This window comes from Simochromis diagramma, unplaced genomic scaffold, assembly GCF_900408965.1.
Source record: "Simochromis diagramma unplaced genomic scaffold, fSimDia1.1 OVJJ01000321.1, whole genome shotgun sequence".
Lineage (NCBI taxonomy): Eukaryota > Metazoa > Chordata > Actinopteri > Cichliformes > Cichlidae > Simochromis > Simochromis diagramma.
Genome location: NW_024386772.1, coordinates 3,948,786 through 3,963,159, shown reverse-complemented (window position 1 = coordinate 3,963,159; position 14,374 = coordinate 3,948,786). Strand labels below are relative to the sequence as shown.

The following is a 14,374-nucleotide window of genomic DNA, read 5'->3' as shown; positions in this document are numbered from 1 at the left end:
TACAGGTGAGCTTAGTTTTACACAGTGAAGAGTTCTGACCCATCTCGAGCTGACAACATGTGTGCAGAATTCATATGCATTTCTTCACAAGTGTAACTTTAAGTTGCACAAAATGATCCATGTCATTGTCTTTCAAGGCTTTAATATTTTCAGCGCTGTATTGCATCAAATCAACAAAACTCATTTTCCTGAATTACATTTCAGGCAAGTGACATTTGTCACCCAAACACAGCATTCAACAGTTGTCGTGTTTATTTGGCGACAGATCTTATTCTTTTAAACATGAAACAAGTGTACAAAGATCACTTCTTCTCTGAGTGTTCTTCTAACTAAACTTTTGAGCAGTTGAAATCTGCACAGGAAAACCTCAAAAGCAAAACTGCACCGTTTCCATGCTGTTTCAGTACGATTTTGTGTGACACTGCTTATCTGTTTACAGCGGTTATGCCAATGTTTCAAGAACTAATTTCTTTCTGATTTATTGATTTACAAAATGCAATCCTTTAAAGACCAAAATACCTGATTGTCCCACTTCACATTGTTTGTTTCCGTATCTCCACACCTCCACCTCGTAACATTAATTACAGAATCAGCTTCCATCTGCCCTGTGTGTAAGGATTTGATTTCTGACAAAATGTCTGCTCAGGGATTATGTGGGATTTGATATGAGCAGTGACACAGAAGTTCTAATGCTTCTGAAAGATTTTTTGACAATCCCTCCCATGATAAGCTATATCGTAGCTGCCTACCCATTATTTGTTCCGCTCGTTGTCTATTGGTAAAAACACAAAGTGTAGTCTGTCTACTGTCTTTAATATCTGCTCTCTCTCTTCTTCTCTTTGTCTCTCTCTCTTTTGTTCTTCACAGTAACTCCTGGGTTCTTCTCACTTCACAAAAAGCCTCACTCGAATCCCCCGACAGCACCAGAAAAAAAGGGAATAACATCTGTTTATCTGCATATTTCTATGTTCAAAAAACAAGAGGGAAAAACACAGAGCTCGACAGAGGACACGAAACATCTCAGAGCATGCGGAATTAGAAAGAACAAATTGCCACTGGAGGACCAAAGGGAAAGGAAACCTTTTCTAACAGATCCACCAGTGTGGAGTCACCTCACCTGTACCTTCGGATTAAAGAGCAGGGTCATGTCCCAGTTGCCATGCGCATCGCCACGCTGACCTGCCTTCCCGGCCCCTCCCCCTTCCTCTTTCTATTGGCCCAGCTGCTGCTGCGGCTCCTCCTCCCTGGGCCGGAGTTAGTGGGAGCCGCCTCCACCTGCCCCTCCCTCTGCACCTGCTCCAACCAGGCCAGCCGAGTCATCTGCACCAGGCAAAACCTGGAGGAGGTGCCAGAAAGCATATCAGTCAACACGCGATACCTCAACCTGCAGGAGAACTCAATACAGGTAAATAATGGTGGACGGAGGTCAAATCATTTCAGTCTGCATTGCAGAGCTAAGCATGACTAATGTTTTTATTCACTGAGATGATGATGTTAGTGTTGTGAAGTTTTTTTTCCTTTATATTTGTCACACTTACATTTTTCAGATCATTAAACCAATTTTGAAATTAGACAAAGAGTAAATACAAGACGCATTTTTAAAATTAGGATTTCATTTACTAAGTGAAAAAACTATTCAACCCCAACTGGGCTTATATGAAAAAGCAATTTCTCCCTAAAATTAATAACTGGTTGTGTCCTTTTGGCAGCAAGAACTGCAGTCAAGTGTTTCTTTCATCATTGTAGAAGAATTTTGACTCGCTCTTCTTTGCAGAATTGTTTCATTTCTGCTACATTGGAGAGTTGTAGAGCATGAAAGGCCTGTTTAAGGTCAAGCCAAAGTATCTCAGTCAGATTTAAGTCCAGACTCTGACTAATCCACTCCAAAAACTACATTTTTATTTTGAGCTATTCAGAGATGCTTGTCAGTGTGTTTCGGTGCGTTTTATTGTCCTACATAACACAAGTGAATTTTCGGTAGAGGCTAGAATTCATGGTTCCATCAATTGCAACAAGTTTTTCAGGTCCTGAAGCAGCCAAGCAGCCTCAGACCATCACATTACCATCACCGTGTTTGAATGTTGCTATGACGCTCTTTTCATGTGATGCTGTGTTAGTTTAATCCCAGATGAAACAGGACTCAAACCTTCCAAAAAGTTTAACTTTTGTCTCATTTGTCTGCAGAATGAAGATGAGCCTTTGTGTTCTGTTTGGTCAGCAGTGGTTTTCAGCTTGGAACTCTCCTATCCGGTTGTTCAGTGATGACGCGACGAATCCTACTTCCGGGTCTAAAGTAGTCTGCGTTTAATATGGCTTTTGTGTTGTTAACATGTTTAATGTTATGTATTTTCTTCTATTTGATCTCAAAAAGCTCCTAAAACAGTCAGTGATCCCTGTTGACCTCCCTCGGCTTTTATTACCACTAATTATTTATTTAAGCTCAGTTTTTAAAACCTTAGGATGTAACTACAGCCCAGCCCATGCAGCAGTATATGAATGACTAACTTCGTATTGTGGATGGATTATCTCAGTTGTTCTCCTGGCTGAAGTTTGGTCCTTTTACAGCATCCTGCCATGCGATTACATTTGTTCCTGACCACCGAGAACACTCACGTTAACTTTTATCGAGTGGAAAAAAAGTTAGCTTGTTTATATTATGCTAACATAGCTGTGTCGCTAGCGGTCACATAGCACATCATTATATACCAGCTAGCCAAACTTCAGTAACCCTACAAACGTCACTGCTGTTTAGTTTTCTGTCTTCATTTATGTTGGAAGTGATAACAGAGCTGTACGTTTGAATTTGTTTCCAAAACCCCGCAGTCAGGACATGCTATATTGTATTTAGATAGAAGCTAGCGAGCTAACTCCCTGCTAACTTCTAACTCCGTTAAATGTCATAAATTCCGTTTTCATGGATGCCTGGATGTTAAACTCAATTGTTACACCTGGTAGAGCAGAACACTGATCATTTTATTAAAGATGAAAGACTTTAGACAGTTTTTCAACTCTCTGTAATGCCATAGTGATCGTTTGATATATGGACCTGCAGCGGAGTTTAGACCCAGACACGGCTAGTGACGTCAGACTGAACAATCGGATAGTCTCCTATTGATGTCATTTTTGCCCAGCCTCTTTCTTCTTGTTTAATAAATAACCTTAACTGAGACTAGTAAGGCCTGCATTTCTTTAGATGTTGCTCTGAGTTCTTCTGTCTCCTGAAGTAATTTTAGTAGGTCACTCACTCCTGAGAGGGTTCCCCACTGTTCCAGGTTTTCTCCATTTGTGGATAATGGCTCTCACTCTGGTTCACTGGAGTACCAAGGCCTAAGAAATAGTTTGCAACCCTTTCCAGGCTGATAGATGTCAATGGCTTTGTTTCTCACCTGTCCCTGAGTTTCTTTAGATCGTTGCTTTTTCAGATCTTTTAGCCTGCTTCATTTTGTCGGACAAGTCCTTTTTAAGTGTTTAAGAGCAGGTGTGGAAGTAATCAGGCCTGGATGTGTCTAAGGAAACTGAACTCCAGAAAAATGTGTTAACCTGAGCCAGCTAGGGTTGGGTAGCTTTTCTAGTCAAATGAAATAAATGAAATAATAATTAAAAACCTGCATTTTCTATATTGCTTTTGTCCAATAATAAAATTTGTTTGGTGACCTGAAACAGTAGCAAATATGGAAGGAAAATAAGAAATAAGAAAAGGGGCAAACACGTTTCCACAGCCCTGTACATGTGCACTCAAAAGCAGGCGTGTGAGCTAAACAACAGTTTATAAGTTGTTCCTTTGCAAATATTTTAATTGCTAAGTATGTTATGACGGATGAACAGTAGGATTTAACAATACTGGATATTTAGTAGTTTGTACCAGTGGCTTGTTTGTACTAGTTCCAAATTTCTTGCAAAATTGGAAGATTTCCTCCTTGGTCTGCAAAGCAGGATAGATAAGGATAAATCAGGATAAATCATCACTTTCTTATCAATGAGTTATGACAGAGCAATTGCAACCGCTACACTGGTCGCCCTCTCCCACATAGGGATTTTGAGGTGCCATGGGAATTCTTCTGTGTTTCACATGGTTTTTTAATGGGCCTCCTTCTTTAGCATATATGGGTAGACTAGAACACTTGTAGCTACATGCCTCCCCTTTCACTTCTCAAAAGAATTGCAGTACCTAGAAAAGTACCTGCTCATGGGAGCCACAGCAGATAGATTCAAATTTTTGATCTGGAACAGATTTTACTCCAGATTTTCCAAATTTTACTTGTCCTGGGAGGGCTGTGCCAGGGAATCGAGAAATGGTTGGGATTGGCATAAAAAGAGCACCAGCTTTTAATTCCCTGAGGCTGGGTTTCTGTCTCCGGCCAGTCTGGAACCCAGTATCCTTCAGATGTAAAGGGGAATGTGTTAACCACTACAACAAGGAACTAATATGCTACCTATAGTAGTTATAGTGCTATAAAAAATGACAACAATAAAAAAAGTCTTTCTTTTGTTGTTGTTATGAATCTCAGTTACCAAAAGGTATCATGTATTAGTAATCAGCTGCTTCTCAAAGGACTCTCACATCCCCCAACTGATACTGATTGTTCTGCTTCGGTTGCCTTTGGGTGGCAGCAGAGGAAGCGGTTCACTATCTGTTACAGGTTGTAGATTGAATACAGTTCAGCTCAAGAACAAGGACTACCACGGCAATCTGCAGTCCAAGAACGAGCCATTGGAGTCTACCAGAGTGAGAGAGGAAGGATTCACGCAGCTAAACTATATAGTAGATCTTCACAATAGTGATCCAGTCACCTAGCCATTAAGCTAATGGGGAAACACAAAAGGGGGAGGGCTGGAGCTAGCTGGCTAACAATGACTGGATTTTCCAAACAAGAGTGAAGGGATGTCCAATAACATATACCAATAATAATATACTGCAGATGATGTTGTTCTCTGAGATTAATAAAAAAAAAGATGCTAAAATGATTCACCAAAATATACTAACCGACTCGCCCAAGTAAAGTCTGTGTGTGGGAAACTCTGGAATATGACACAAATATTCACACATAAACTGCTAAAAAGAAAAGCATACAATACATGCAGTTTATTTCTGTAAGCATCATAAGCTGCATCATGATGCATGATGTAATTTCTGAAGGTGCTGACTGTCAGTCATTTTTCCTATAACACTAATTGATTGGAGGTCATGGTTCATTCTCTTTTTTACAATCAATGCACAGAGAAAACACTCATTCTGGCATTTGAAATACGCCACATTTTCAGCATTTCTTTTCAGCAAATAACCTATTGACACTTCTCTACAAACTCATTTATTTCTTTTATTATGAAAGGAGATATTTGCATAGTCAGTGATATAGCACAGTCGCATCTTGTATAGCAGATTGAGGATTTTCACATCATAATGCACACATCTAAAAATCAACACATGCACAGACACCAGCACACTTATGTGTCTTTAACACTTGTGTTTGCATTTTTTGCCCGCTATCAGAGCGAACATTTGCGTTTGCAGTTGTGGATGTTAGGATTAACTTGTTGATACAGGTTCTCTCTTGGAAACTTTATTTCTAAGAAAAGACAAGAAAGTAAGCGGCTATAATGGTAGAAAAATACACTTAAGCCTCTAGTGAACTGAGGGAATATTTTATGAATTGAAAGCAAGGCAGATTTCCATGACACTGAGCTGCCTTTTGTATGCATTACCAATTTATCTCGAGTCCCTAGACAGCATTTGTGGCTTTACAGCTGCAGGGGAAGATCATTTAACCACAGACCATCGATACAAAGCACATGAATCTCTAAATTTATAAACCGAGTGGGTTGATTTTAGTCTTTGCTGCAGCATTTGATGTAGCTGGATCCATCCTCATGTTCCTGACAGTGCCTTGTTCTTTTGTGGTTTTAAATTCATTTCCACAACATTTTATCTCCTCTAATGAAAAGCAACGAGTATCCTAAACGTTGTTAAAATTGTCCAGTGCATCTCTTATAATGTCAAATTGCTCTGTACATTGGACCGAGCAGCCTGATATTCTCTATTCCTCGGAGAAAACATCTTATTAAACTTTATGTGACGTTAACGGAGCAGAAATGGGACATCACGCCACTTGATTTGGTACGTGAGGCTTTAAGAGATGCTGTTAACATGAAAGGGGAGAAAAAAATAAGGAAATAAGAAGAGTATTTGTTGCGTTTTGTTTTTAGCCTACAAAATTTGGATTCGGCTTGTTGTATCCTGCAGCCCCACTTGAAATGATTAAAAATCTAAAAATGTTTTAACACCTGAAGGCATCCTAGATTCTCTGGCTTATTTTTTCCTTCACTGAGTACCCTCAGAGTAAAGCCTTGACAGCTCCCACCCCCTCTTAACATCCTCACCCCTCCCTTTTCGCCCCCTCCCTCCTTTTGCCTATCAACTCCCCTCTTCCTCTCCCCCCGCTCCTGCTCTACATACAGAAGAAGCAATGGCCTGACTCCAGGAGCCTCTGTGTGCCTCACTGAGGGCTTTGGCTGCACATATCTCAAACAGTCAGAGATTTAAGGGGCTTTTAGTCGCGCTCACTAAACTGTGTGTCTTTGACTTCACGCCAAATGAGCTCCAGTTGGACCACACCAATGCTACTGTGCTCTGTCCAGGGCCCGTGGCACCCATAGAGTTCAGATTCATGTCTTCCTGCAGACAAAATCATCTCTTTTTGTTTGTCACACCAAATTTAGTAAAAATGTATTAATTTAATTTCATAGTTCCTTTGTGGTTTGTCGTGACACTTTATGCGAATACTGTAGTCCAACACTGATAATCAGCTTATTAGCAAGGGATTATAATGTGTCAGTAGCAAGCCCCCTGAGTCTCACGGTAACAACGGTGTGAAAAGCACTTTTGTGTCTGCAGCAAGCGCTGAAATGTGGTCAGGGTTAAGACAGGGTTGAGTTTACAGTAAATTTACCACAGCGCTTTCAGATTTAATGAAAAGTCAAGAGTTTAACTGCTTTTTGTCATGTGATATATTGTCGAATGAAGCATGAAACTACTAATTAAAAGTGACCATTTTTTTTTTGCCATTTTTCATCAGTACAAGTTGAGCTGTGCTGTAGTCATAATGTGGGCTACTGATCAAATTCCTAAAACTTTATTTTGGTCACTGGGTGTATTTGACCCCAACTTAAATGGCAAAAACAGTCCTTTTAGAAGCAAGTCTTGCAATTCCATAGCCGTCCAATTGGCAATTATTTTCTAAATGAATGGGAAACAGAGCAATTGTGAAACTACATGTGCAGAATCCATCCATCCACCGTTCCATCAATCCATCTTTTCTACAGCTTAACCAGGTCCGGGTCCTGCGGGCAGCAGTCTAAGCTCCTGGACGCTTCCTAGTTGAGAGTTTGGGGGCATTTCCTAGTGGGAGAAGATCCTGGGGGAAACCCATGGCAAGCTGGGGAGATTATGTCTCTCAGCTGGTTTTGGAACGCCTCAGTATCTTCCTTAAATTGTTGGTGAATAGGGAGAGAAATTTCTTGGCTAATATAGAGTCACTAGTTAAATCAGATCTTTTGAAGCTTAAAAAGTCTGATATTTTTGCCCAGGATAAAGCTTTAAAAGCTTATACTGCCTCCATGCAATGTGACGTACCTCCAACTATCTCCATGGGAGTCCCTGCCTCCTTTTACTGACAATAGTCTGACATGGGAGGGTCGTCAGGTAATGCAGCTCACCTGGGCATTTCAGGCTTTAAAAGCTGGTTCGCTGGGCATGAAGTACATTTGATGTTTGTTGCTTTAGTTTCAATAAACTACCTCTTGTGCAGATTCACTCATTGTCACATACTTTGGGTGAGTCTACTGAATTATGGCTTCACAATGATACCTTTACAAAGACAGCAGGTGCAGCCTCACAGCTTACCCTATCAGGAACCTCTAGTATGTGAACACATTTGGCTCATATGTTCGTTGGTGTTGGCTGTTGATTGAGTTTTTGAGGACGTGGGTGGGACATCCACCATCTTTTCAGTCCAGAATTGTCCTAAAGATTTGTATTCTCAGTGGGTGTTAGCCAAAGTTGTTGACTTAAGCTTTATTGTATCCCTGCTATTTACAACCTCTGATTGTAAATCAGAGCACTCAGTGTAACTCCATTACTCAAATGCATATTGTTTTAAGAGAAAGTCTAACGTGGAGGCCAGGGAAACCCTTAATTTGATCATGTGTTTCTCCATAGTCAGAGGGAGTCAGTCTCAAATGCAGACAGCAGCAGGAATCACTGAGGGTCAGCAGTTATCAGTATTAGGAGAAAAATACATTTTTATTTAAATGTATGGCTTCTTTACTTAAACATACATTTAGCCTGTAAGTCATTCATTAGCAATGTTTTTTGTTTTTGTTTTGCTTTGCTTTGTGTGTTTGTTTTCGCACTGATTTATAACATTACAAAAACTAGACCATCTCCAAATTCCAAAGATTATTTGCTAAGAACAGATTAACATAATTTAATTACATGTTGGAAACAGATTAACACATAAGAATAACAGAATGCAGAATTAAAGAAGACATTTGTCTTTCAGGGAAGAAAATATTCTTTGGCCACTCAGCCGTCGCAATAGGATTTTCTCCGTTTTTGGAACATCCAGCAAAGGGGCCGATTACGCTTTTTATTGTTGTCTGGAAAATATATACTGTTACATACTGTTGGTGGATCCTCATGTTATACGGAGAAAAATTTCAAGTAATGAGGTCAAAATAAGTACTAAGTAATAAGTAATTCCTGTGAGCCCAAAACTCACGATTCAAGCTGCTCTGAATGTTCAGGCTCAGGCAGTTTTTTCTACTCTAGGCTCTGCATGATGTCACTGAGAGTGGATATCACTGATGGATACATACTTACCATCAACCACTCACTTTCCTCATGTGAAATCAAACACATTGTTCCAGTCTTGCCATCCATCCATCCATCCATCCATCCATCCTTTTCAGCTTATCCAATTCAGGATCGTGGGGTGACCAGAGACTATTCAAGCTACAATGGGGGACAGATCACCAATCTGTCACGGGAATTTATCTGTCTATTTAATCTGAAAAATTCTGCATCTCTCCCTCTGACTTGCCAGTGCCATTGCTCCCCATCAGTGCCATTGCTCCCCTGCATTGCTGCTGGCTCTTTTAACCCCTCCACCTTCTCTGATTCTACCTGTAGGCTCAGGGGGAGAGGTTTATTCACTGCTCACCTGATTCTGGGTGTATCATATTTGCAGGAACAAGCCTAGACATCCAACTTTAAATGTATTAATGCAACTATATAAACCAGTCACTTCCGATGTGTAATACAGCCATCTCGGACTCATCCCTCTGACCATGGGAACAGAGGTCCAGCCCACCTGTTTTTGAGAACAAGCAAATCGGAAGAGATTTAGCTTAAAGGGAGAGCGCTAAAATGAGCTTTTAACTTTTAACTATCAGTGCATTCTGACAAAATCCAAGGATAAAAATGTGCAGGTGGGAATGAGCATAACAGTCTGCAAGTAATCTTAGACCTTAAAATAACCACAAGAGAAGAAACCAGAGCTGCTATCACACTTAGTTGCTGCGTGCTTGCGTTTTGTTTTGGTTTTGTTTTTTTCTATTTTGTCTCACTGTGTCCTTTCTGCCATTGTCATGTGTAATATAATGAGACATTTTTGGTTAAATGGCTGTTTGGTATTGTTTGACAATCATTTAAAATCTTCTCTGTATAAGTTAAAATATTTTAAAAGATTAATTTAATAGTTGTAAAATGAAAACACTGACACATTACAGTAATCTTGATTAATGTGCATTGTCCCTAAAAGGAAAAAAACAAACAATAAACAATGTCAGTATTAGTGCTGCATGTCTGCTAAAGGTTTTATATCATTTGGTATTCTTTAATAAATAAAAAAGCAAATTAAACATTTAGGGAAGCTGTTATTGATCTTCATTCTTATTGAGAACTAATGCATGACAGCCAAATTAACATTTTATAAGTGTATTTGGTTTGTTATTATGAGAGGTGTAATCGAGTTTGTTTTAAATAGCTGCTGTAAAACACAGCTTCCTTTTTTTCATTTTGTTCAGATACCTTTCTTTCAGTAAGCTCCATTAATAATCCTACATGTTTTGCAGTAACTTTATCGTTACTTGTCCTTCCAGGTTATCAAGTCGGACACATTCAAGCACTTGAGGCACCTTGAAATCCTCCAGCTGTCCAAGAATCAGATACGTCAGATTGAAGTTGGAGCATTCAATGGCCTGCCCAACCTCAACACGCTGGAGCTTTTTGACAACCGCCTCACGCTGGTGCCATCACATGCCTTTGAGTACCTCAGCAAGCTGCGGGAGCTGTGGCTGCGCAACAACCCCATCGAGACTCTGCCAGGCTATGCCTTCCACCGTGTGCCCTCGCTACGTCGCCTGGACCTGGGTGAGCTCAAGAAGTTGGATTTCATCTCAGACGCAGCTTTTGTTGGCCTCATCAATCTGCGGTACCTAAACTTGGGCATGTGTGGGCTGAAAGACATTCCCAAACTAACAGCTCTTGTGCGCTTGGAAGAGCTGGAGCTGTCAGGAAATAGGCTGGAGATCATCCGTCCCGGCTCCTTCCAAGGCTTGGTCTCTCTTCGCAAGCTGTGGCTAATGCACTCACAGGTTTCCGTCATTGAGCGCAATGCCTTTGATGACCTGAAAAACCTGGAAGAGCTCAACTTATCCCATAATTCCCTCCACTCCTTGCCCCACGATCTCTTCACACCCCTTCACCAGCTAGAGAGGGTACACCTTAACCACAACCCCTGGGTGTGCAACTGCGATGTGCTTTGGCTTAGTTGGTGGTTAAAAGAGACGGTGCCGAGCAACACCACCTGCTGCGCTCGTTGCCATGCTCCACCATTCTTAAAAGGCAAATACATTGGAGAGCTTGACCAAAGCCACTTCACCTGCTATGCGCCCGTCATTGTGGAGCCACCTACAGACCTCAATGTCACCGAGGGTATGGCTGCCGAGCTGAAGTGTCGAACGAGCACATCCACAACATCCGTCAACTGGATCACCCCTAATGGCACTCTCATGACCCACGGCTCCTACCGCGTGCGGATATCGGTCCTGCACGATGGCACGCTCAACTTCACCAATGTAACCCTGCGAGACACGGGCCAGTACACCTGCATGGTGACTAACGCTGCTGGAAATACCACTGCAACCGCTGTCCTCAACGTTACTGCTGCTGATGTTAGTGTCAATTACACCTATTTTACAACAGTTACTGTGGAAACTGTGGATACTGTAGGAGGTAATGATTATGCGTTGGTTGCCATCAATGAGACCTTCATCCGTGTTCCACCTGGCCCCACTCCCTCTGATTTGTGGCCAGACGGTGTTGCTACCACAGACTCCTCTCTGCCTATCAGCTGGTCCTCCTCCTCTCCCCGCGCCACTCGACCCACCTTCACTGAGCCCATCACAGACGCTACCTTAATGGATGATGTGATGAAGACCACCAAGATCATCATTGGCTGCTTCGTAGCCATAACCTTCATGGCAGCCGTGATGCTGGTGGTGTTCTACAAGCTTAGGAAGCAGCACCAGCTGCACAAACATCACGGCCCTGCACGTGCCATCGAGATCATCAATGTGGAGGATGAGCTCGGCGCTGGGGCCAGTGGTCGGGGCAGCGGCATCTCAGGCGGAGCCACCGTGACACAGAGCGGAAGCAGTGGAATTGGGGGTACCCAGAGCCTCAGGCTGCACCACCCAGAGATAGTCAACCTGCCCAACTTGGCTCGATCGGAGCACCTCAACCACTACTACAAAACTCATCACTTCAACAACAACATGATGGGCCTGGGCCTGGGCACAGGATCTGTGGGCCTCAACAACAATAACAACCCCTCACCATGCTCTCAGTCACAGAACATATCCTGTTCCCAGATTCCAACCTCCACTGGTGGGGGAACACCGACAGGTGGCACTCTGCCCTCCCCAGTGCCCCTTCCTCAACTGGGTCTCCACAGTTCTCTGAAAGGCCTGATGGGGAAAGGCCAGAACGAGCCACTACTTTTTAAGAGTGGCTCCAAGGAAAATGTGCAAGAGACTCAAATCTGAGTGAAAGTGAGGGTAGAAGTATGAGGTAAGAGGAAAGGGATGCTGGAGAGTGACAGTGATATAGAAAGTACGCGAATATTTGAACTGACTGTAGCCTATACCGTCCTCGTGGACGGGTTTCAGAAAAAAAAGATGAAATTTCTCGTAGTTGCTGCTTTGTATTGTCAATCTTGGCAGGTAGAAGCAGATAGGCTGACTGAAGGAGACAGTACTGCATCTGATCAGTCCCACGAATAGCATCTGAACATAATTTTACACTAAGTCAGACACCAACAGATGGAACGATCACCACAAAAATCACAATCATGTGCGCAACCCGCTATAGTCTTTGCCAAAGTCCAAGATCAAGCCAACTCTTTTCACCCAGTGGACAGCTATGAACAACAGCCTGTATGTTTTTTACAGATAGCTTCGTATATTTCCAGACACACTCAGTGTATATATTTAGAGGGAGACATAATATTGGCTACTGAACATGTTTTCAGATTAGTGTTTGGCAGAGACTCCGAATAACAAACAATGATTTGGGTGAGCAGTGCTGTCCCAGGTTTCCAGGAAGCACTAAAATACAGAGCAGAGCAGCGATACTGTTCAGAACACAGACTAGTACTTTGCAGGGAGAGAAAACAACAGCAATTGTTTTTTCCGAGTGGTTTCACTTCTCTCTCACTTTCTCACTTTTTTCCCTTTCACACTTTACTGGCTACTGTCTTCTTTGAGGGAGGGAAGCAACAGAGTGGGCTATCATGGGAGGAGAGAAACCCCGTGGCATGAAGGACAAAGAGCGATGTATTAAAAAAAAGGACTAAAGTACATATTATATATACCGTAAATATATTTTCATTCAAAGAAGTAAATTATAAAGAATCTTTATCAAGCTTCTGACTAAAAACTACGACGTCTGAAGAATATATTAAAAAGAAAAACACACACAGTTGTTTTAGTGCCCCCCACCCCACTGCCCTCTCCCCCCCCTCCCCCTTACTACTTCCCTCAACTTGGAACAAAATGGCCACTCTGACTGTGCCGCATAAGGACACGTGGGAGAGTGGGGGAAAAAAAAACAACAAAAAAAAGCAAAACAGACAAAATGTTTGAGTGAATTTATTTTGGTCTTGACTTTTTTGTAGCCACAGAGCGTGTTTTCCCCTCTCCTGTCGCATTCACATAAACAGGGTCACCGGAGAAGGGACGTGTTTATGCTCTACTGCGAAAATACGAAATACGACAACGGCTCTCTATCGTTTGGTACAGCTACAGCCTAGCGGGAGTGTTAATAATAATAATCGGAACGGTAATAATGATAACAAGGTTTAGCTTTATTTGTCATAATGAACGTTTAATGATTAGCACATGAAATGACACAAAATGTTGCACATGCTGATTTAGCATGCTCTACAGACGTCTCCAGATTTGATTTCAGCCTATCATTTGAGATTTATCCAAGAGATTATGTTATCATTATTAGCATTCATGCGACTATTATTATTACTACTTGTGCCTACAAATAACTGAAAAGTACTTTTTTTCATTTGTATATGACGCTGAAGTTGTTTATGACTGATCCTGTTGGACTTCGGCTAATGAACAGCGGCGGGACGGCGTGCCACTACTCCACATGCATCAGCAGGAAATAACTTGGCCCCCTCTAAATGGCTTCCTCAGTCCAGTTCTCACCAACTCCTCCAACTGTCTCAAGCAGTCAGGAACCCTCATGTTTGTCACACGTTAAAGACAGGACACGAACCTTTGACGAAGACTGCATCTTTGCAGAGGATTATCTCGCAACTGTATCTCAGTGTTATCGTGTGTGAGTGGATTTCATGGCAGCAGGGAACTACTAAATGGACGACAGGCATTGCCAAGCATTTCTAAAGGTAAGCGATGCTCGTTCAGTGAAGAGGAAGGAAGTGACGTGCAGTACAGGAAAAAGAGATGGGGGGAACTTTTTTTCTAAAGAAAAAGTACAATTAAATGAAAAAAAATATAGAACCTTATAGATCTCTTTTGAAAAAAAGGAAACAAAACTATTATGATAAGTGTTTTTCATTTTGGGTTTTTATCTAGTTTGATTTTTTTTTTGTTTTATTTTTAAATCAAGTGTTATCTTTATTGTAATATTGTTATTGTTATTATAATTAGCTAATTACACTGGTTATAATTATGAGAGATGTTCTGTTAGCAGAGGTCACTTTTAAAATTAAAAAAAAAAACTGGCACATAAAATGGCAGTGGAAGTCTGTGAAATTTGGTGGCTATATATTTTTTT

The 14,374-nt window shown here is 41.5% G+C and overlaps 1 protein-coding gene across 3 annotated transcripts in view; it reads left to right on the top strand.

The window, feature by feature from the left end:
- The window catches only part of lrrc4ba (leucine rich repeat containing 4Ba), a 46,552-nt gene extending 32,438 nt beyond the window's left edge, over positions 1-14,114 (top strand). For all 3 annotated transcript variants that reach the window (XM_040043532.1, XM_040043526.1, XM_040043539.1), the window contains exons 2-3: positions 868-1,405; positions 10,159-14,114. In XM_040043532.1, coding sequence (XP_039899466.1) covers positions 1,160-1,405; positions 10,159-12,105 — 2,193 coding nt within the window. In that variant the 5' untranslated portion in view covers positions 868-1,159 and the 3' untranslated portion in view covers positions 12,106-14,114. The remainder of the gene's footprint in view (positions 1-867; positions 1,406-10,158) is intronic.
- The last annotated feature ends 260 nt before the right edge of the window (positions 14,115-14,374 follow it).